The 24,360-nt window shown below is 39.7% G+C and overlaps 2 protein-coding genes across 5 annotated transcripts; one reads left to right on the top strand and one right to left on the bottom strand.

The window, feature by feature from the left end:
- Positions 1–50: 50 nt before the first annotated feature.
- Positions 51–20,217, bottom strand: DNAH12 (dynein axonemal heavy chain 12). 4 transcript variants are annotated; one of them, XM_051627118.1, is made up of 19 exons: positions 20,167–20,217; positions 19,523–19,586; positions 16,095–16,258; positions 13,982–14,072; positions 13,673–13,699; positions 12,617–12,806; positions 10,827–10,899; positions 9,839–9,997; positions 9,060–9,255; positions 7,998–8,186; positions 6,798–6,948; positions 6,606–6,700; positions 6,176–6,354; positions 5,268–5,403; positions 4,291–4,416; positions 2,892–3,026; positions 2,261–2,454; positions 1,130–1,413; positions 51–151 (listed from the first exon to the last, which is right to left on the bottom strand). In XM_051627118.1, the coding sequence occupies exons 3-19, from the start codon at positions 16,256–16,258 to the stop codon at positions 117–119; spliced, it is 2,424 nt and encodes an 807-aa protein (XP_051483078.1). In that variant the 5' UTR covers positions 19,523–19,586; positions 20,167–20,217; the 3' UTR covers positions 51–116. The 4 variants fall into 4 exon arrangements, with proteins under 4 accessions (XP_051483078.1, XP_051483080.1, XP_051483077.1 ...); XM_051627120.1 differs by having other exon boundaries at positions 20,101–20,206; XM_051627117.1 differs by having other exon boundaries at positions 20,005–20,168.
- Positions 20,218–20,289: 72 nt separating this feature from the next.
- PDE12 (phosphodiesterase 12) lies at positions 20,290–23,852 on the top strand. The gene is made up of 3 exons (XM_051627925.1): positions 20,290–21,532; positions 22,566–22,644; positions 23,280–23,852. Exons 1-3 carry the CDS (start codon positions 20,309–20,311, stop codon positions 23,720–23,722), a joined length of 1,746 nt encoding a protein of 581 aa, XP_051483885.1. The 5' UTR covers positions 20,290–20,308; the 3' UTR covers positions 23,723–23,852.
- The last annotated feature ends 508 nt before the right edge of the window (positions 23,853–24,360 follow it).

Raw genomic sequence — 24,360 nt, 5'->3', positions numbered from 1 at the left:
GACTTTCTCCATGTTCCTTTCACACAGGTTAGTTTTATGTTCAATAGTCTGATCAGAGCAATGGTGTCAGCAAAAGAAGGAAATAGAAGTCCAGTTTCTTTTTAAAAATACTCTCATTAAAAGTTCTTCAGTGCTTTCCTAAGAGATGAAACTGAAGGCACTTTAGAAGCTTACTTACAAGAGGAAGACAGTGTAAAACAAAAAATTAAAAACAATTAAAGTAAACAAACAAGCAAATAAAATCCAGTGAGTGCTCTATTAAAAATTACTGTTTCTGATTGCTTAATCACAAGTCACATATTAATGTTAAGAGAAAAGCAAACCAAAGTTCCCCCTTTAAAAGGAAATGCACAGATTCAGAAAGACCTACACTGAAAACTTATGCTGGTGTAACACACAATAAGGAGGAAAATTAAGGACATAGATGCTCTGTTACAATAGTGGAGGTAGGACAGAATGAGAGAGAAACAGTTCTTTGCTCCAGGAGATCTAGGAAGAATGCTTGAGTATTTGGGGATTTTCTGTTTTTTTTTTGTTGTTGTTGTTGTTTAAAGAAAACAGAAGTGTAGAATCAGTGAAGGAACTGAAATTGGACTGCCTCGCTGGAGCAACAGGAAAACAGATAACATTTTACAGCAGGTGGCAATAAGGGAGATTTCATGGAAAGTCTTCAGGGGAAAAAAAAACAAACAACAAAGCCCTGACAAAAAGCCAATTAAATCCTGAAAAGATCAACTTGCTGAGGAAGGAAGGCATCAGAAGTACCTACCATAGATAACGAAACTATTTCTCATACTGCTATCTTCACTGTTCCAGACTGAAATGCCAAAGTTTACTGCTTACTAGCCTTCTCTTCTGCAATATATTCATGTTTCACTGATCATCTGATAAGTAACTGCATTTTTATGGCAAAGGCAGAATCTGTTTTGTGTGTTTTTCCTGAACAATTGAGTTTATGGCTAGCTTTAATTTGTATAAGGAAATCAGTAAAAAAAAAAACCACACCTCAAAACAGTTGAAGTAACCTCTTGCTTTTAATGTTTTTATTTTACTGTTGTTTTTATTGTAATAACTACTGTGTTTGTCAGTTTGCTGCTTTGTAATTTTATTTTACTGCCTTTCTAGTTACCTTTTAATTTCTGCACTTTCTCCCTCAACTGCATCACCTTGAAGTCCTTAAAGTCTTTAATCTGCTCCAGAACTGAAGAACACATTTTAACAGTTGGATTTGCCTCTGTTTCTTCTGTCTTCTCTCCTACAGTTCTGCTTTTTGGTGTCTTTTTCCCTTCCTGCTGAACTTTCTTCTGCTTCTGTTGGAACAGTCTTAATGCTTTGTCCATCTCGCTAAAAAACTCATCAACCTCAGCCTCCATGTTTTCCACATCTTGTTCTGAACAGACTTCATCCATCCACCTGAGAAAAATCACAAGGTTAGAAAACACAGTAACATACCTGCTCCACAATTAACACTTTGTTTCGCAACACAAACAAGAGATAGATTGCGAGTTATTTAGACACAAGCTCGTTTCCATTTCTTGTCATTCTACAGAAAATTCTAATGCACAACTAAAGGTGGATTGCTCACACTCTATTAGTGTATCAAGTCACATACTGAAACCAAGTAACTGCACAGATTAAGGAATATTTAAATTAGGCTCAATATTATATTAAAACATGCTGGGCCTTTACATTAAAGAAATTCATACTTTCTATGCATATCGCAGCAAAACTTTTAGAGTGCGAGAACTGATAAACCATCTCACTTAGAGATACTACAGTTTTTGTGACAGGATCTAAGCACCAAATAGCAGTGTAATAATCTGAGTGTTCTGGACAGCTGTCAGATTAAAAATGTTTCTCATCCCATACAGATTGTGAGCTTTCTAATTGAATTTCTTCCTTTTCTGGTGTACAAAATGGCTTATAACTAACCAAATTTTTTCTTCCTATTAGATTTCTTTCACAGAGCTTGTAGTATTACAGGCTTCACCAGCATGACTAGTACAGTTAGAACCCAGTATGCAATATACTCCTTCGCACTCCATTAAAAAAACCCATAAAGCAAAACACAACCTGACATTTTTTCCAGCTGAATCAAAAACAACCCTGACATGCAAGTTATTACTATTATACTCAGATTGCTAATATAAAATAAATGTTTGAGAAAACAAGTCCATATATTCTACATCTGACTAGAACAAAAGCAGTGCAAAAGCATTTTTCCCCATTCTTCCTCATTTAGCTTCAAGAGCTGAATTACCTTTTTTCTGTTCGTTGCCATCTCAGTATAAGAAGAAAGAGTTTCTGATATGGTTCAATCTCAGTTTTTAAGTTGCTGAGGAGTGGGTAATCACTGGGTTTCCACCTGAGCAGAGCCTCTTGTTTATTAATAAGAGCTACTGTTTCATCAGCCTCCTGGATGCGTTTCTGCAAACCTCTCAGGTCAGCCACATACTGAAATAAAATAATGGTATGTCTTCAGAGATTATTAAATTATGCTCTGAAAAGCTATCAAATTAAGAAATCAAAATATAATAAGCTTTCATATTTATTAAAGTTTTAGAAAACATGAGTTGAAATCTTATCTCCTTATCCTTGAATGAATCAACTGTGAAGAACCCAGATAAACACCAAGAAAAATAAACTTGTTTTTATCATTACTGAATTTAAGAACATAAAACCATTTTCAGAATGTTTGAGCTATTTCCAAATAATGTCACAGGGGCCAGAATTCCATCCACTATGGTCTATACAAGCCAGAGTAAAAAAACCAATAACATTCACTTTATACATCTCTAAAATCTCAATCCTTGCTGGGACTACCTACCAGCTACTTTTGTATTAAGCATACAAAACATTTCTACCCGTTTTATACTAAATGTTAATCAGACCTCTTGTATGCAATCCAGTTCTGAGTAGTCTTCAAACTCTGCCACAGAACGTGCCAGCTTGTCTAATTCCACCATCAGTTTCTCACATTTATGTATTAGTTCCTGCTCTTTTTGACTTTTAGACCGTGCAAACAGCTACAAAACAATAATTTTTTTTAATTATAAAAAAGCAACACAAAAGTGGTTTAAGTCCTTCCAATTATTAACATATATAGTACCTACTAAATTAAACACTTTGCACTAACAGAAAACAAACAATACAGATAACTCATTATCCTCACAATAAGTAGAATTTCTTCAGGGGTTGCTTTCCATATGTCCCATTTAAGCATGTGCAACTCCTATGTGTTAACACGGAACCCTCCCTTCAATAATCACAGCAGTCAGTATTGCATTAAAGGTCTCCTTCAGCAATCAGAAATGACAGGAAAGCTCCAGCTGCTACAGCATGAGGTGTAAACACTGTCACCAAAACCACTGGATGTATTACAGGAAGAAAAAAAGTGTCATCGTTGGGATCCAATGCTATTTGCTAAATGAGGAGACACCTTCAGTTGTGGAAAGCCAATGCTATCTCCACATGTAGCTACTGCTATAAAAGACAGAAATTCTAGCAACTTAAGACCACTCTAAAGCACAAGATCTGTACACAGAGGAGATTCCCAGCAGGATGTGTTTTAAGTCTGATACTAATTTGCTACCCTTGAAGATACTTCTTAGTATCTAAATAAGACTTAATGAAATCAACTGTGATATTTAAAACATGTTAATGTTTTCTTTTTTAATGTTAATTCCTAAACATTTCTCGAATTATTTAATCTATAATAAATTACTACAGAAAGGCAACAGAACACCAGAAGGCTTGACCTACCATATCAGAGCCAGAAAGAATGCTAGCAAGATGCATATAAACAAGTGGAGGAAAAGAAAGTCATCTATACACACAGAGAAAGAATAAGATGTTGCATGTTTTCTATTAAAGACTGTTACCTAAAAAGCACAATTCCCACTGCTCTTTTATTGACAGAACAAAATATCACTAATTAAATTATTTCCTGTCCAGAGCACTAACTACTACTAGGGGCCTGACACGTATATTTTCAGTACTAGTCAGCTGCCGCACAGTGAATTTTGACCTTCTTACTAATTAGCTACTACTAACCACAAGCAAGATAATATTTGCTGAAGGTTTTAAGTTAGTGACAATTTTTTCAATTACTCCACAAAAAGCCCTCAGTTGCTATAAACATGTGGAAACAGGTTACTTATGCATGTCTACATTAGTATGGCTCATGTTATATGTGCAGATACATTTAACCTGCTGAGGAAATAAAAAGCTCAAGTAAAGTGAAAATTCTAACAAGCCAGAATATACCATAAACTAAGATCATGTTCTTACAATGTCATGCTCTTCAAGAATAGAGTTAATCCTACTTGGCCATAATACAACTGCTGCATTCAGAGCAATGTCTTCAGAAGAAAATAAACAAACATCTAAGAAGTAATTCATTTGCTGACAGCACTCCTATAAAAAGAGATTGCACAAAACTTGAGTTACAATGGGTCTGTTTAAAACACAGGGTAGGACAATATTATATACAAAAATAAAAGTCTACATTTAATAGACTTTTCAGAATTCAGAGCTTCTTCAGCTAGCTGAATATTAATATGCAAAATACATGCAGGTTATCTAAATCCCTGCCCTGTTAATGAGCTTTTTTCTCAAAATATTAACACTGTGGCTTGTAAATCTACATGCAATAAAAAAAATCTAAAAATATAAATTCATCAGAATAAACGTGTGTTATATTTATAGATCTATTACCATAACAAGAAAGCTGATCACAGCATCTTAACATATAGCAAAGAGCTTCTTATCCAGTCATGCTTCTGGCTGACCACACCTTACACAATTTTTCCATTGTGTTCTCTGAGCACACACAAAGTGCTACTGCTAATGCAACGTCATCCACATTCTGCTCTAGTAAACTGCTTCTTGTGCGTTCAAATTTGTTACTGTTTTTACACATAAAATCATCTATACACGTTTGTGTTACATTTTCACAAATAGCTTTTTTATCAGCCCTGAAGCAAGTGTCTAGATACAAATAATACATTAGTGTCTTAAAATCTGCTATGAGTTAGTAAAAGCAGCCCAAGGAAGCTTTTAAAGCTGCAGAACACATGGGAATGGGGAATAAGAAAGGCAAACAAGGAGCTGGACTTCCCCCTTCTCTCTCAAGTAACACTGAGGGTACAGTTTATTCATATATGCAGCACGACTGGACTAGAGTCCCTGCACTACAGAATGAGCTCTGTATTTGTACAGGTCAGAATGGTTGGTAAAAGATTAAGAATGAAAGGATAGTAATTTACCTTGATCCTTGATGACAGGTCCTGAATACCTTCAGTTTTGAACTTCTCCATGTAAGCTACTGTTTCCATCATTTCCTCTGTCGTCTCAGGAACTTTTAATGCACGTTCTTTCATTGCTTCAAATTCCCTGCATATCCTGCAAATTTATTTAACAAAATATCCAGATTTCAAGATTTTAGTTTGACTAGCTTCAAGCTCAGCAATAATGGAATTAAGAGTTCAAATTATTTAAGTGCATAAACTTAAAGTGCCATGCACAAACTCCATGACTGTGAAACTAAACAGGGCATATGACCAAGTCAGTCTAGAAAAATACTGTTTATTAACTTCCAATAATTCAACTGTTTGGATTTTGGTGTATTCTTCCACAATAAATGCTTTGATTACTTTTGGTAAATACTTAAGTACAGTATCATTAGCAAACACACAAACACTTTCTTAGTAAGTATTTTGTCATTTTGGTAATGTGGAATCACTACAACTTGACTATAATTATTCACTTTAACTGAAATATTTAATAGGACCTCATTCATGATTTAACACATACTTGCAAACTAACCTTTAGAATTGTTAAGTATTACTGTTTGTCATTATCTACGAAAAGCTAGAAGTATCTGTCATGTAATAAGAAAATCTAGCTTATCTTCCCCTTTCACTGTGCAGCAGTACTGTATTTCATCCTTAAAAAGCCATTTTGATCTTCTAGGTCCTCTATTAACTAAGTCTATTAGACAGTCCCCTATTTTTTTAATCTAAAGCAGAGGAAAAAATACATTAGCTTGTGCAACTTCTATGAGATCATCAGTTAACCAAGAGTCTTCACTGGAGTATGGCATATTTGCATTTACTCTACGTTTCTACTATGCATTTGACACACAGATCATTCGCAAGCAAAAAATTGTACTTACTTCGCATTTTCCTCTCTGTAATCCTGAAGTATTTTATCCAGTAACATGTTTGCAAAGGTGTTTGCCTTATTAGCCAAACCTTCCTTTAAATCCTCACAACTCAAGCAGATCATAGGGAAATCAGCCCCCTGGGGTAAACTCAAAATTTCCTTCTTGAGGGTGAAGAATTCATCTATGAACTTCAGAAAAAACATTAGATTTGACACTTCAGAACTGTTATTTAAATACTTGGCTACATGCATAAGTACTACACATGGAAAAAAAAAATATTTCTATTCATCATGGACTTTTAGGGGGAAAAAACATTTAGGTTGTAGATAGCCAACATAATTTTTAGCTACACACTAAGTGTCTGTTACCTTCTGTTCCCCTTTTATTCTTGCTGTCTGTGTAGTAAAAATGACATATAAAAGGTAGAATTAAAACTTACATCAGCATATTCATCAAAACTGTGTTGTTCTTCTTTTTCAAATCTTTCTATCCGTGCCTGTGCAGTTCCATCTACAAGCCAGCCATACCTTTCAACTACAGGTCAATAATATTATATTAATAACAATGCCTATGCTGCACAGTACTTATTTCAAAGAAGTAACAGTTATTTAAACACTCTTCCATCACTCACCATAGCTCTCAAAATACTTCTTTGGACCTTCTAAGTTGTCTCTGATACAGTTTCTCAGTGTAGATGTGGCCCATGCCCTGACATGACTAGGAAGTTCAGCATCCAGAGTTGCTGTCCCTCCCATTAGCCAAGAACGTACTGTTTGGACATCCTAGTAGGAAGTACAAGGTCTGATTATTTACATTTTAAAAAAGCAATAGAGGGATACACACATTTTAAAAGGAAGTTGCAATCTGGAGAAGACATTGTATTAGAAAAGCATAAGACCCTAATCGTGACCAAGGCCAAGTGCTTCATACACACCTAGAACATCTCCTCCCGATTCAAAAACTTCAACAGGAAACATGTAACAGGAATTAAAAAATAACCAAATATTACATTAAATAAATTCTATCCTATGTGCAAACAGACAAAACTAAACCTAAAACATTTCTCTGAAAGTACCATAGTGCATGATTAAAGGCCAGTACTCAGTCCACAAGGATACATCTAAAGCCCCCAGAAAGGCTGTAATCCCCTGGAGTCACAGATTGGTTCCTGAGACGTAAGATTTTACATATTGTATATATTAGTTGTTAGGAATTTGAGGCTCTCTTTTTCTTAGAAATAAAAGGATTATCAACTCTAATTTTCCTTATCTTTCTCTAGGGATCTTAATTATGTGTTTATTGTAAATCATCACATGTATAACTAAGGTGCTAATTATATTTCTATGCAAAATGTTGCTTCATAGAAAGTATACACTGCAAAATTACTGGATTTTCAATATTAAAAATAAATACACAAATAAATTAGAATATGTAGTTACTTACATCAAAGCACTCTCAGGTTCTCTAAACATAACAAAGAATAAAAGTGTTACATTTTAGCTAACTTTTCTTCCTGGGTAAGCAGTCATGCTGACTAACATTTACCTAACAAGCAGAGAATTCACATTAAGACAGACACAGCTTTGCAGAGTAAAACAGCAGACTAATACAATCAGTAACAGGTTTTTTTGAACAAGAAAGAACAAGATTCAGAGTCTGGAGTTCCAAGGCATCAAGATTCATAATGTGACCTGCAGAATGATCATGGAAAGTTAATACCTCGAGTTGCATTTTGCTTCCTATTATCATGGCAGTCAGAGTCTTAAATTACTAATACTTTCACATGCAGAGCAAATTAGCAGTTGCATATTTAAAAAAGATAAATGCACACCTGGAGAGTCTGTCCTACACGATTTACTACAAACAGAATAGCTTCTTCAAAGTCTGGGAGGCTTGGATAAAACTCCATTATATTTTCATCAAGAGTCAATTCCATCTTAAATAAAGGTAGACAATTCCCATCTTCAGGAACAAAATGTTTCACAAAAGCTTCAACTGTTCTTCCCAATAATTCTTTCAGCTAGGTAATAATATAGGCCACCTATTAGTTCAAAGAACAGAAAGCCCCATCCCACATTCCTTTCATGCAGTAAGCCAGGATTCCCATTCAATCTTAGTACTTTTAGCTTGATACATGGATAACTGAGACAGTGTGAATTTCTCTAATGATTTCAGTGGGCATTAGTCCCAGCCCTTGAAGGACATAAACAAATGAACAAGTAAACAAACTTTTCAGTAAAGCCCACATGTTTTTGCTACAAAAGTTTATTACTAATAAATGCTTTAAGAATAAATTAAGTATCTGGAATGCCTTTTAGTCTTTTTTTTGTTAATATGACAATTATTTTATTACAATGTTGTTACATTATTTTTCTACAAAGCAAAAAAAGTTTAATCGTAAAAATTTCTGCCTTCTTGAGTGCTGAAGATGTATATGCCCACATATTATTATATTCTCAAATATAATAATGTAAACAAAAGCTGCTTTACATTATCTGGATGTTGAACAATCTTTAATTTTCAGTAAACTAAGAACTTTGAAAAACAAATGTCAGTCTGAAATCAGCAATTACATTTGAATGCTGTTTTGTTATTAAATAAATAAAACGATTCAAAATTCCTAAAACAAAAAAACAACAACTGAGAAACACTCTTAGAACTCCATGTAGAACAAAAACTGTCTGTGTCTAAAAACTAGAAGTAGACAAGACCACATACTTATTTTAAATAAAGGCATTTAAAAATAATTAGCACTTTGAATATTTTACTAGATTATATGCACTAGATACCTGACAATGATTGATTAAACTGGCTCTGTATCACATCATGTGCTGACTCATTAAAACGACCTAAATTTCTCATTAAGTTTATCATGGAGAGAAAAGATTTTTACCTGATTAGACATAAGTGTAGCCACACAGTTAAAAAAAGAGTCAACCTGATCCGACTTTACACCATCCAATGCCTCTTTCTCACTAAAGAGACTGAGAACTTTTTTATACCATGTATTCAATATCTTCTCTTCTGCTTGGGAACATCTTGAAGACACATAAGCCTTTAGATTTTCACAGTTAATTGGCTTTTGTAGTCTAGAAAAGAAAGTTACAGTCAACTTTATAAACAGAATTAAAACCCACCAAACAAAGTAACACTAATCTATACTGAATTAAAACCCCATTTTTTAACAGAGTACTGCACCTGTAAACTTAAATGAGGAAAAAATATCCCAAACCAGAAGAAATAATGAGGACAAAGATAATTAAAATTATCTTTTTGAAAATTATGAAAAGGAAAAAGTTGCAAGATTAAAAATAAAATTCAACTGATTAAAACCAGCAAGAAATCTGATCTTTAGGGTTAGTGTAGAATTCCCTACAGATAGTAATGCTACCTCAACCAGACTTATGTGGATCATGGCATAAAGATTAAATAATGAGGACACCCCTTTACAGAATTAAAAGGCAAAACATAAAAAAGGGCTGATACTACCAGCAACTTTAGCACCAATAAAATATTTATGCATAGAGATAAGTTAAAGTAAACTACTCTAAGAACATGAAATGACACAGTGAAGAAATTCACTGTAGAATAAACCCTCCCACAAATAACAGAACTGAACAAACTCTTCTTTACCAGCTTCAAAAACCTATACAGGTTAAGAATTAACTTTACCTGAAATTCGAAAAATCTACTACAAGAAAGTCAGAGAACGCTGAAGAACCAAAATCCAGTAGAGTTCTCATCGTGGGGTGAACAATGTGCAAGTTGGAAAGGATTCGATTTTTTGCTTGAATAAAACTCTTACGCCACGGTGTAGAAAAATCCAGGCCTCTGAAAAATATTAACTCCAACAACCAAACAAGCGAAGTGCTCAAGCAATACTTGACAAAAACATTCTTACATATAAAAAGGAGTATTAAAAAGCTTATTCCATAACATGAATAATTATTTAAGTGCCATACACGTATTCCAAATATTGTGCAGTGGAAGCCACAAAGACAATTCATCTGATCAACCATGTTTTATACTCCAGAGTATTTTCAGATCACCTGCTCTTCCTGAAGTTCTTTTAGTGTAAACTTCTAGCTGCACTAACTGCTATCAGCAAGTATTGTTCAATATTTAGATGGCACACGTGCTGATGCTTCAGCAAATCATGCAATTCAGATCACAATATTCTGTCTACCTAAATTCCACTTCAATTTTGGCAGAGCATAATAGTCTTTCCTTCGGGGTCAAGGCTTCACCTCAAAAAGTCAGATTAAACCAGTTTTAGGCTGTTACAGTACTGTACCATGCTGCTGTCTGTCAATACGCTGCCCCATACACACTTCATTCCAGAGGCGGCTGAAGTGTAACTTTTGTGTCCTGGCACTCAGAGCCACAAGTTTCATTTGCAGTTATTAGTACTACTCCATGTAACTGCAATGTGTGTGTGTGTATATACATATAAAACCAGCAATAAAACAGTGCTAAAACTTGTCAAAGCCCTCAGCTAAAGGATGTTCAAATATAAGATCCTCTATAGGCAGAAAAAATGTCTTATTAAGGGACTCCAGAATTACCACTGTGCCATAACTCAGTTCATACAGCTCAACAAGAATTTATCTCATGCAAATGTGTTTTGCCAATGGGTTATTTGCTAAGTTAATCCACTCACAGAGGTAGGGAAGGCAAAGGTGCCTCCTCATCTTCAAGTCCATCTATGTCTGGTTTAATAAGAACACGTCGCACTAGAAAAATAAATGATAAGAACATTAGAAGAACATTAAACCGTATTCAATAGGCACTGTACTTCCTCAGTCTTTCTCCAGGTTGAGCCAAGCACATAGCAGGATAGAAAAGTAACTGTATCATCCAAGTCTTCAAACCACATTCTCCCAAAGGTAACTCAAAATCACAGCTTCTGCTAAATTATCTAGACAGATTCAGGTGACTTAATACCAGTTCTGTCCCCTATTCATTTAGGTTTTCATTAAATAATTAAGTACTTTCTTAAGTGATTTCTTCACTTCCACAATTCTATAATTCCAAGTTGTTATAGGAATTTTGTTTAATATCCTTATAGCAGAATACTATACATATACATACATTGTTATCCCACCAATCACATTATGAAGTCCCATATTAACATATGTATTTTTTTAAATCTGCATTTTAAAAAACAAGAGCAACCATCCACCAAAATACTGACAAAATTCGTCTCAATTTCAAATACTGTAATTGTAAATTTAAAAAGAAATGAATCCATAGTTTCCAGTGAATATACTTTCAAAATTCCAGTTAATGAATCATAGAATCATAGAATCCTAGGGGTTGGAAGGGACCTCGAAAGACCATCTAGTCCAACCCCCCCGCCAGAGCAGGGTCACCTAGAGCACATCACACAGGAAGGCGTCCAGGCGGGTTTTGAATGTCTCCAGTGAAGAAGACTCCACAACCTCTCTGGGCAGCCTGTTCCAGTGCTCTGTCACTCTCACAGTAAAAAAATTTTTTCTGATATTCACCTTAAACCTCCTATGCTCCAATTTGTATCCATTACTCCTTGTCCTATCACTGGTCATCACTGAAAAAAGCTTAACTCCATCTTCTTGACACTTACCCTTTACGTATTTGTAAACATTGATGAGGTCACCCCTCAGTCTCCTTTTCTCCAACCTAAAGAGACCCAGCTCTCTCAGCCTTTCCTCAAAAGGGAGATGTTCCACTCCCTTAATCATCTTTGTGGCTCTGCGCTGGACTCTTTCAAGCAGTTCCCTGTCCTTCCTGAACTGAGGGGCCCAGAACTGGACACAATACTCCAGATGCGGCCTCACCAATGCAGAATAGAGGGGGAGGAGAACCTCTCTTGACCGACTAACCACCCCCTTTCTAACGCACCCAACCTCTAAAAGAGTTTAAAAATCAAAATGAGTTGCATGAGTCATAACTGAAAATAGCTAATTATCTTAACAGATTTTTATTGCCAACTTCTTCATGCATAGAAAGCAGCATAAGAAAACTTAGGGCAGTGTTTGTGGATGGACAGCTTAAAAAAAGCTGATGGCCCTGAAGAGGTTAAAAAAAAATAATTACTAGTACATAAGAAGTTTCTACTTTCTTTAGTAGAAAACAGCAATACATTTTTACATCCAATTAACTAAGCATGTGAAAAACTTAATGAAGTAAGGTCTAGCAACCAGCCTCTCTCACAAAGTCTACAGCTGTCTTGTCTTTGCTTGAACTGTACCTTTGCTGGTTAGTTTTTCACTAGTCCAAATAAAATCAGCAAGTTTTGCCTTAACATTACAGCAAATACACATTTCATGAGACAGAAAAAGAGAAATCCACAGTTAATTACAAAGATCATGCCTGGCTGAAAGAACAATCTAGAAACATTTTCAGAGGGAGAATATGAAACAGCTTATAGATACATATTAATAATAGTACTGTATAATTGCTAGTACTCACCCATAAATCTTCTCATGCTCATTTCATAGTCCTTTATTATCTCCCCTAAAAGCTGTTCAGTTAACAGCTTTTCATTTTTGCCTTCCATAAGTGACTGTGGCACCAGTGACAGCAGAGACATAAGCCACTGCTGTTGAATGGGAACCATTGGATTACTTAGCACACGACTCTTCATAAAGAGATAGTTTGTCTGAAAGGACAACATTGTCAGAGGTCTAATCACTGGTTAATTAAGTATTTTTGCATTAGGCTTGATGATGATGATGTCTCTCTCTATTTACTGTGGTTGGTAAAACAGTCTCCCTGTCTGATTGCTTAAATACAAAAGATTGTACTTTCTACTATGGCCTTTTCCTTGTTTCTCCACTGAAGTTCATGACCAAGAACAAAACAGCTGAAGGTCCACATTATTGTCCTTGGAATGAACATTTATCCAGCAAAAATTATGCACAAATGGGGGATGGGGTTTGCCAAAGCAATGGCTATTTTTACTTTTGGGTGATAGGTTTATTATAAAACTAAAAGGCATCTGGATCTCTGGTCTTCAGAATTACTTTACCTAACATTGGCTAGCAAAATATACGTTTCCTTAAGCTATTTAATATAAAAATTTCAATGCTGATTTGAGTTTAAAGTGGCCCTCAAAGATGAAGTCTTATTTTTAAAACTATACACAAATTCTAGGATTTGTACATGTTCTTCAAATTGGGAGAACAATGTCAAAGGCTACTTTTTTTGCAGGCTAAAGTACAATCTATGACCTCAGCTGAAAAACACCTGAAGCCTTTTAGAATTTTTTTCTAAGTCATTATCTTTAACTAAGGTTTAGATAAAAATGTAAACTATTGATGGACATACTTTCTGTAACAGAAAAATACTTATCTTCTATTAGATTACAGTAAAAGATTCCTGTTTTGCTTCTTAATTTTGCCCAAGACTACTGAAAAAGCTTTTCCTGTTTAGCCACCATTAATTTTACATAGCATACTCAACCCATCTGACTAGAGACTGTTAACTCTTCTACTCTAAAAAAGCTGAAGAAAGCATTTAACTTACTCTTCGTTGTCTCTTCTCACTGTTCATCTGTATAAAAAGGACAGAAAATCCTAATGTATTAAGAACACAAACCAAAAAAAAAAAATCAGAAATACAAAATGTAACAAATATTATTCCTAAAAAAAATACTTTATTCTGTAAATGTACAGGTATCAATTTCAATGGGACTACTTGAGCACATAAATATATCCATGAACTACTAAGGATGGAGATGAGCATATTTAAGTAAATACTAGTATTAAGAGGTATAAATGCCCCACTACCAAAGAACAAAACAGCGAACAGTTAAAATAATAAACACTTTCTCACAGTGGAAGGTAGTTCCGGAATAGAGGGTGGAGGATCTCTGTGCTCTTTCTCTTCCATGGATACGCGATAGGCTTTTAAAGCTCGATCAATTCTAAAGTAAAGTACCAAGTCAGAAGTGTAGACAAACTACAAATAATATATTAAAAATAATGGTCTCATTTTAATTGATACAACCTGTTTCTTCCTGTTCACTAGCTCTTTGACCACCAAAAAGAAAGGTTGCCTTTGCATATTCTGTCTTCCCTCACATAAAGCGCCACATTTATCTTGACCAGAATCACTATGTGTGTATATATATATATATATACACACTCCTTGATTCACCTCATCTAGTTGCCCTGTGCTCCTGCTAGGATTATATCTTACTTCTCCTCAACCAACTACAATAGACCTTGTCCAACTGTATTATGAAAAAAAAGAAAAAAGCACAGAACAAAACTCCTAGGCGTATTTATTTTAAGACCAGCTCTTTTGTACTGCCTGTGGTTATAAATTGCTGAACAACTATCAGAAAACTTTACATTTCAAGTATACAATGAAATCAATACCTCATGGAACATTATTTAAAAGAAAGTCCCGTTTGTACAGAAATGTCATTGACTTGATGTTCCAACAGAATATTCCCTGTTTGTCAGAAGGCTGGTCAGCAGTCATCTTACTGCACAGTCAGTTCACTACAATTTAGTTGACTTTTTCAGCATACTGAACACCTGCATGCCCAAACTGCACTCTTCTACTGCAGGTGTCATTAAAAGGTCAGGACTTTCTTTAGATTTGTATTATAACAAGTACTTAAAGTATTAAAAAAAGGAAATATCTTTCACTACTTCTAACTTCTATAAAGCTTACCTGTTTTTTCTAATTGATTGTTGCTACCACTATTTTAAAAATAAATAAATAAGGTAATGCTCCCTTATATTTGACACAAATCAGATTCCCTTCTGTGACAAATTCTTCTCAGATTTTCATACTGGAACTCAGTTTTAAGACCACTGCTTAGCTCCAACAAAGCCAACAATTTGCAACACCTACAAGTATCTTTCAAGAAAAGACAACCTGTAATTCTTGGCCACTTAAAAATTTAGCCACAGGAGTGGAATACCAATTGCATAGGAATTAGTTAAGTAGCTGGTTACCATCACCAAATCTAGTCACAGCAAATGGAATCAACAAACCCACATCAAGAAAAAATAAATTATTCATCTCAGTGACAATACTTAAAATGAGTTAAATTTAGATTATATGTAGGTCTTTAATTTCCATTTCTTCTCCTGAAGGCCAAAACAATTTCTATTTGCTTTTTAATCCTATCAAATACTATTAGATGTCCTTACCATTTTCATCCTTTGCGTCAAAATACAAGTTGCTATAAATTTCATAACACTACTACAAACAATACAACCTTAGCCCACATAATTCTCATGTTTATGCCAAGATAATCACTATGTCTAGGGTTTAGTCAGTAAGTTCCTGAAAATAATGTAGGCATAAACTTCTATCAAAATAATAAAGAAATTTAAATAACTTCATTTACTATTAGACCTACAAAAGTTACACAAAAGTAGCCTTTTCTTATTGTCTTTTCTCCTTTGCAAATTAAAATCTTGAAAGACAATTTTAAGTGAATTTACCAATTATCTTAGCAGCCCTGCTCCTCTGGTAGTGACACAGATCACTAAGCTCAGCAGCAAATGCATTGAGATACTGACAAAGAAGCCTGTTAGAAGCAGACCCACGTTTGGATCATTCATACAAAGGCAAGCAAGTAATGCAGACTTGGATCCTCTTTGAAAAAGGTTTTCAAAAAAGACATTTTTTTTCTCAGGCTATCATAAACAACATAAAAAATGCTTTGGTCCTTTGCTCCTCACAACTCACCCCAACAAACCCCAACAAACATACCTCAAGTAGATCTTGAGTCCTGTAAAAGAAAAAACACCAGAGATTCCATCCAATGTTCTGCTATTATTAGTGATTTTAGATGGAAAGTGCTCAGCACTGCAATAGTGACACCAAAAACCTCTGAAGTTAACAATCATTATTTCTCAAATGTCAATTGTGCAAGGTATCTTTTATTTGAATTGCAACATTTATTGAATTACATGAAACTCACAGTAACTGATTAAGCATCTTTTGTTGTTCATTGCATCTTCGGTATGCCAACAACTTATTCTGCAACGGTGATGTATCAGATGTGACTGATGAAGGTAAAACAGTGGGACTGAAAAAGGTTCTCAAAGTCTTTTCATTGAAAGGTTCTCCATCTGAGTGCGCCATCTGAAACCACAACAAAAACAAGATTCTAGAATACAATTAATCCTGTCCAGAAGTTTAGCAGATGCATGTATTAAGTTGAATTCACGTAAGATGTAAACTGAGATAGCATCAGGGATTTCCACAATTTAAGCATGAAAGTTTATCTTTCAGAAAACCGAAAAAATACTAATATTGCTAAAAACTGCTTTGCTAAAACTGTAAAGTTCAACAGAAAGGCCATACTAAGTCTACAAGAGCAAAAAACAATGGTATAGTTCTATTAACTCAAGAGTAGCACAGTACATTGAAATAAAGGTCTGTTACAAATCTCTTTAAGTGCTACCAGCTGTACACACCACAAAGGGAGCCTATTAACTCACCCCAGCTGACTGCACCAGATTGGCCCTGCTCTAGGCACCTGTTTTGATAGGGCCTTGCTCTTCCTGGGGCTTCAGTAAGCCATTACCTACTCCCTTCTCATCTGATCACTAAAAAAAGTTGCTGCCTCATTAAGTCCACCCATGCTAGATAACATGGAACAAATGTGAACAAGGGTGGCCTCTGAATTCTGAGGAAAAAAAGATGCCCAGCCTTGATATTTGGTATTACTGAAAAGATAAAGCTGCAGCAGATTTTCAAATACAACATCCTAGAATTCTACCTAAGTGAGAGGCAGTCTTTAAAGGAAAATAAACAAAATCATAATGACATCAACGTGACTTACAGCTTCACCACAATGTCAAACAAACAGAAGCAAAATTATGAGGTTAGTCTTCAGATACTATACCACTGTCAAAGACAGCAAAAGTACAGATCAAGAATGCATTAATATAAAAACAGCACCCCATTCTCATGTTTGTCAAGGAAAAAATAATTAAGCTTGGGGTTTTTTTATGTGCCAAGTAGTCATTAAGAGCTCTGTTCCACAAATGGAAAGGTTAAGATCATTTTGTAAGAAGCAGGGTAAAACTGAAGACTATTTAGAATTAATTTTGTGTTACTGAAAGTTCTTTTGATGAAATTAAAAAGACTGCTTGAGAACTCTATCTCGCATATAAACATACATCCATCAACACAATATCCCTAGAGACAGTTTTGTATATGTTTACCTACTGCAGAGCAGGCTGTAATGTAACTTCACCTGCCTGTCTGGAAACATTTACCTGAGCTACAGAAACAAGTGCCTCTGTAAATACCAAGCAGGTGCTTGACAGTACTTTATTCTTTTATACTGCACCAACTCTGGGCTCTCAGTATATTGTCCACTTATATCTTCAGAAGCAAGGCTAAATTGAGCAAAGACTAAAGTGAGATCACTAAAATGAAAGAGGCAAGCAAGGTATTAGGGTGACTGAGGGGATGTGGCTAAGCCTTGTAGATGTGGATTCCAAATTAAAAGGTTTGTAATTTGGTTGGGTGGTTACTGGATTCAAGAGAAACAGATGGGAGATTTAGCTGTGACCTTAGTTGTGGGTAGCTGGGCTGTGCAATGGGAAAGTGGAGACAGATATGGATTTGAAACAGGAATCCCACTCTGGGGATTAAGGTGTGGAACAGATAATGTGGCAACTAAAGTTTGATAAGAGCCTCATATCAAGACAGAAATGTAGTAAAAAAAAAAGAAAAAGAAAAAACCCACAACCGCTGTGGTGTGTCTGGGCTCAGGCTCACTTAAAGACTATACTCCCGTAGCAGCTTAAGACTTGCTTGCCGATGATTATGTCTATCCCAAGATTCACGGCAGGGTTCCCCTGGAAACGCAAACCCACAACTGGGTTTGAAGAGCTTCTGAAAGGGCAAAGTCAAAGCTACCTCCTAAATTAGTGGTATGCCCTAGAAATGAATTAAAACGGGAGGCAGTGGAGACGCCAAAGGCTCAGCCGAGTCTTATTTTCTTGGCGCCCCTCAGCCCAGCGGGACCCAGGCACACAGCCCTGCCGGTGCGGCGGGAAGAGCATCATCAACCGTGGGGCCGCCCCAGCCCCGCGGAGGGGCCGGCCCCACCTCTCCCGCGGTCCCGGGGGTCGCCGAGCAGGACTGCAGCGCGGCGGCCACGGCAGGGAAGGCAGGAGCGGCCCCTCAACCGGCGGAAGGGGCGCGGCGGGTCCCGGCGCCGAGCGGGGCTCTCAGCCCGGGAGGGCCGGTCTTCTCGGCGGCTCTGCCCGGAGCGGTTCACCCACCCCCGGCCCCAGCGCCATTTCAAAAGCCAGACACGTAGCGGAGGTTCCAGCCCCCTTCAGCCACACGCGGAGCAAATGAGGGACAACCCCCCGGAGCGCCGCGCCCGTCGCACCTGGGGACAATTAGACACGGCCCTTCGCAGCTCCCTACAAAAACATTATTTTCCCGGCCAGACCTCTAACCGTGCCCCTTCCGCTTTCAAACCAGGGTTCTGCCTTGAAAATAAGGGGACACACAAGCCTTAAACGAGAGCTGCGCCTGCCAAGATCCCTCCTGTTAACAAGGCTCACCTGTCCAAAATAGAACGTTAATTAAACACCTATTTATTCACAGGTGTTTGTTGCACTTTGTGCAATACCAAACTACTAACGTGCTCTTGTTGACAGTTATTAATTGAAATCAGTAAAGTTTTGGTGAAAAATAACATTGGGGGAAAAAAAAAATCACATGAGAAAAAAAAAACACAGGGTTTAGGTAAGAGTGAAACAGAAAAATAAGACAAAACCACACTGGGATTAGAGAACAACATGCCAAGTAGTCAACAGCCTGGCCTTGAGACAGGCCTGCAAGACACCTGCTAGACTGGTGAAAGGGATGGAAAGAAGCACTGCCCACAGCTGATCTTGGTTACAGCCTTCAGCACTGAGTAACTGGGTACACCGTGTTACAGAATCACAGAAGGTTACCTATTAGCATACTGAAATACCCACCTATGGGCTAGAGGGATTCCTACGAACAACAAGCCACACTTTGAGAAGCTGTTAGTGTTGCCTCTTCAAATGGAAGTGAGGAATTACTTGACCAGTCATGGTGTGAATGACAGAATCATGTTAATGGCTGCAGTTCTTGCTCATGTTTTGGGGCATACAAGTAGCACTTGGATTTCGGAAAACTGAGCTGGTTTTGTGGAATACCACCCTGCTCCCTTTTCTGCACAGCACTGAACATTAAAAGCAAATCTCTCAGCTCTTGTGTGGATTGGGTTCTTGCACAGGGGGTGGTGGACACCACTTTCAAGACAACATTGTGATTAAAAAAAACAATAAACCCCAAACCAACAAAAAACCCCAAAAAAAGCCCTTAAGACACTTGGCAAAATCTTACCTTAAATCTCTTAGTCTGCCACAGAGCTTGACTAAGCAAGTAAGTCTCTGCTCCAGCGTTCTGCCTGCACAAAGCAGATAAAAACCTTCACGTTCTAGGTCGCAGCAAGACTGCTTGAGAAATTGTAATGAATAACCACACAATGGATAGCTGTTACTAAGCTTCTACGTCATGTAAAACTATAAATGGAAATTTTAACACCATCCAAGAGGTTTACTGTCCACTTGCCCACATCTGACTCAGAGATTTTAGAGCACCAATTTTCTACCTGTGGGCAGAGCCCCATAACCAGAAGCTGCAAGAACCACAGCTAAAGAGCTTCAGGCCCCTTTTCAAAGTCCTGGGCACGTTCCCAAGACATTTTACCAGCCCAGGACTATTCAGTTTGAAGTTTGAATCCAGACACGAAACGCCCTCTCGCAAACAGACCCCAAGCCCCTGATACCAGGACATGGACTCATAAGCAGTTTGCACCCATCTACCCCTTCTGCGGGAAGCCAGCCCCCTCCTCAGCCCTGCGCCAGGAGGCCGGGAGACCCTCCCTGAGGAGACGGGATTTCGCTGCTGAGGGAACAAACCCCGCTCCTTCCCCAGGCAGCGTAACGCGGCCGAGCACAGCGCAGAGGGACGGGACAGCCCCGCACCCCGCGCCGCGGCCGCCGCTCCCGTCACGGCGACGCGTTAACGCTCCCCCCGGCGGCCCCGCCCGCCCGCGCTGACGAGCCCGCGCGCCCCGCCCACTTCCGGCCGCGCCTCCCGGAAGCGGGGACCCGCGGCGCCGGCTCCATGTGGCGCTGGCTGCGCTCCGCCCTGGGGCGGCTCCGCGGCTGCTCCGCCGCGCTGCCCGCCATGGAGCGGGCCGTGGTGCGATGCGTGCCCTCCGAGCCCAAGCTGAGCCTGCGGTTGGTGCTCCCCGACGGCAGCGCCAGGCACATGCAGCGGGACCAGGCGGAGCCGCTGGGCCGGGTGCTGGCCCGCATCGCCACCAACACCGCCAAGGGCCACGCCAAAGCGGCGAAGAAGAGCAAGAAGGCGCGGGCGGAGAGCGGCCCGGCGGAGGAAGCGGAGGCGCCGGTCGTGCGGCTCTTCTCCCGGGACGGGGAGGCGGTGGCCGAGGAGGTGCCCAACGCGGCGGCCTGGCAGGACGGCGCGGTGCTGCAGATCGGGGACGCGCGGTACCGCGTGGAGCGCAACCCGCCCGCTCTCACCGAGCTCCAGCTGCCGCGCTCGCTGCTGGCCGGCTTCCCCGTCTGCCCCAAGGTGAGCGCCGAGTTCGCCGCCCCGCAGCACTGCCTGTTCCGCTGGTACCGCGAGCAGCGGCCCGCGGCCGGCGGGGAGGCGGCGGCGGGGGACGGCGGCCCTGGCTGGGTGGAGGCGGCGAGCACCGAACGCGTCTTCACGCCTTCCAACGCGCTGGTGGGGCTGCGTCTGAAGCTGCGGTGCACGCCCGGGGACGGGGCGCAGCGCTACGGGCCGCCCTGCGAGGTGGAGAGCAGCGGCCCCGTGGAGGCCGCGCCCGGAGCCTGCACCTTCGACTCCCGGCACCTCTACACCAAGAAGGTCTGCGGCGAGGGCTCCATCCGCGCTGTCTCCTACAACATCCTGGCCGACGCCTACGCCCAAACGGAGTTCTCCCGCACCGTTCTCTACCCGTACTGCGCCCCGTACGCCCTGGAGCTCGATTACCGGCAGAACCTCCTCAAGAAGGAGCTGGCGGGCTACAATGCCGACCTCATCTGCTTGCAAGAAGTGGATAAGTCCGTCTTCGTGGATAGCTTGGCTCCAGCCCTCGATGCTTTTGGACTCGAAGGGCTCTTCAAGATCAAGGAGAAGCAGCACGAAGGCCTGGCTACTTTCTACCGCAGGGACAAGTTTAACCTCCTCAGCCAGCACGACATAGCTTTCAGCGAAGTCCTGCTCTCGGACCCGCTGCAAAAGGAGCTGGGCGAGAAGCTGGCCGAGTACCCCCTGGCGAAGGAGAAGGTGCTGCAGAGGTCATCTGTGCTGCAGGTACCAGCTTTTTCCGCATTCTTCCTCTTTCCTCTCTCCCTCACACTATTGCCAGGCAGGTGCAGCCAGGCTGGGTGTGTTGAGCATCAAACCTCAGGAGAAGGGTGACAAGGGGTTAAACGGTCCGAAACATGAACAGTGGTGTGATCCGTTACTGAGGGTGATGGATAGAGCAGAAGAGCAGCTCACAAGCTAGACCAAAATGCTGAACTGGATATGTGGCATTACCAAAACTTGTTTAAGAAAACAAAATTATTTTCTTTTGTTTTGAAATGTAGGCAGTTCTAGAGACTCTCAGCCATATCCATGGTGGTATTGACTGCCCATTTTTTACTACTTACTCTCATATGGGAGAATATGTATTTGATAAAACTTAAATCTTGTAAATAAGTTGTAAATGAGATCAAGTTAATTTAGCTTGCTTTTAATACTGTCACTTTACAACGTGACACTGGGAAATCAGGTTGGACGCATTTGTGAGCCAGTGGGTGTGCCAGTAGAGCTACAAGTACATGTAAGATCTAGGCCTGTGTCAGGAATTTCAGAAACGCTCATTGCTAAAAGTTTCCTACTTATGGGCTGAGTGGGACTAACAGACTTTCCTTGATAACTGACTACATTTACGTTCAATTTAACAACTAGGTAATGCTGCAGTTTGCTTGCTAAAATCAGAGATAAATCTCCAGTTCTGTTGCAGAGGTAGGAGAATAAAAAATGAAAGTAGAAAATAGTGGTACAGGATTAGCCACATCTTACTAAAAGGTATGGAATAGATTGAAAGGAAAATACAGCCAAACCAGATGCCCTGGAACAAAAGAACATTGGTCAAATACTTGGATGTAGTGTTAATATATTAGCTGATACCCAGACCTTGTAGAGAAGATAGACTCAACTTAGGAGCTGTACTGTTAATTAGTTAAAAGCATCACATTCTTTGAACTGGATTGGTATAAAGGCATTGGCTAACTATTGCATTTTTTAATATTCAATATGTCTATTTAAGACTTACCGAAGGTCGTTTTTTCTCTTGAAGGTTTCAGTTCTTCAGTCTATGATTGATCCTTCCAGGAAGATTTGTGTAGCTAATACCCACCTATACTGGCATCCAAAAGGTAATTTTTTCACCTACCTGTATGTAGAAAAACTGGGTTTGTAAAGGTTTTTGCCCTTCCTAGGGAGAATAGATTTCCTCCCATTCTTTTGCACCCATAACCTCTTCTTCTGGAACTGAGGGTTTCCTGCCTTGCTTCCTGTTTAGGTGAATCAAGCCAGGGTAATAGTTCTTGTTTGTTTTTGTTCTAGTCTGCTTGGGAGTCAGTAGAATGCGGCTGAAATCAAGTTATGTTACGTGCAATTCACCCCCAGAGCAGACCATAAAATATATATAGCTTTGTGGGTGCTCATGGCTTCCCAGTCCTGTTGAATATGAAGGAGTTATATTGGGATATTGCCAGAAGGGAAGCCAAATTGGTCTACAGATGTTGGTAGAAGAGATTTTCCTGCTTCAAATTAATTTTCTTTTGGTTCTGGGCCTTTCAGGAATGTTATTAGGATGTTTGTCATGTAACGCAAAGCTGCTGTACTATGGGTGTGTATTTAGGAAAACTATTTTAAAATGTAGTGCATAGAAAATTAAAACAAGATTGCTGTTTCAGAGCTATATATGATACATGCTTAAATGAACAGCTTGGGAAATTTCTCCAGTGCTACTGTAAGGTGTTCAAGTAATATATTTTTATATTCTTAGGTGGGAACATCCGCCTCATCCAAATCGCTGTAGCCTTGTCTCACATCAAGCATGTAGCCTGTGACTTGTATCTTAACATACCAGTCATATTCTGTGGAGATTTTAATAGTACACCATCGTCTGGAACTTACAGTTTTATTAAAAGTGGTGCCATTGCTGAAGATCATGAAGACTGGCTCTCAAATGGTGAAGAGGAAAAGTGCAATATGCCTCTACATCATCCTTTCAAACTGCTCAGTGCTTGTGGAGAACCTGCTTATACAAACTATGTTGGTGGGTTTCATGGGTGTCTGGACTACATTTTCATTGACAAAAATGCACTAGAGGTGGAACAGGTCATTCCATTGCCAAGTCATGAAGAAGTAACAACCCATCAGGCTTTGCCAAGTGTTTCACATCCTTCTGATCACATAGCACTAATATGTGACTTAAAGTGGAAATAGATGAGCCCTTGCATGGTGGTTTTCGGGATTTTCAAACAAGAACATAAATTTACTCCTGGGGAAGTGGGGTTACACCCTGACTTGTATGCAATTAAAAGGAAAGTCAAAACGGTTCCTCCCCTTCTCCCACCCCACATCTCCTTCCATCATTCTGTTCCTCCCTCATTCTGTTCCTTCCTCCCATCCCTTGCTCTGCCCAAAGCCTGGAGACAGAGGAGGAGTGGGGGTAAACACCCCCTGCCCTCCTGGCCCCTGCACAGCCCTGAGGGCAGGGGACAGGCCTTGCAGAGGGCAGACCCCCACGTGGGGGTCAGCAGGGTCCAAGGGGGCACGCAACACCCACTGCTGGTGTCCTGCCAGCTCCAGGAGCCTGGTGGCAGGCAGGGTGCAGGGCACAGCTGCAGGGCCAGGGGCTCCAGAGCCAGGGCCTATGAGCTGTCGGGGGCTTCAGGGCTGGGGGCTGTGGTCCTGTGCTTCAGGGGGATCTGCAAATGCTCTTTTTGGCTTTTTTAAGTCTCTGCCACAAGCCGAGCATTGTTCCCCATCCCCTGCCCCAGCCGCGGTGCCAGGCCCCTCTCCCTCTCCCCAAGCTGGGCTCCACACCCCAACTCCCTCTTGCCGAGCTCCCCAAGTCCCGC

This window comes from Apus apus, chromosome 9 (genome assembly GCF_020740795.1).
Source record: "Apus apus isolate bApuApu2 chromosome 9, bApuApu2.pri.cur, whole genome shotgun sequence".
Taxonomy (NCBI): Eukaryota; Metazoa; Chordata; class Aves; order Apodiformes; family Apodidae; genus Apus; species Apus apus.
This window is presented reverse-complemented; position numbering and strand designations above follow the sequence as displayed.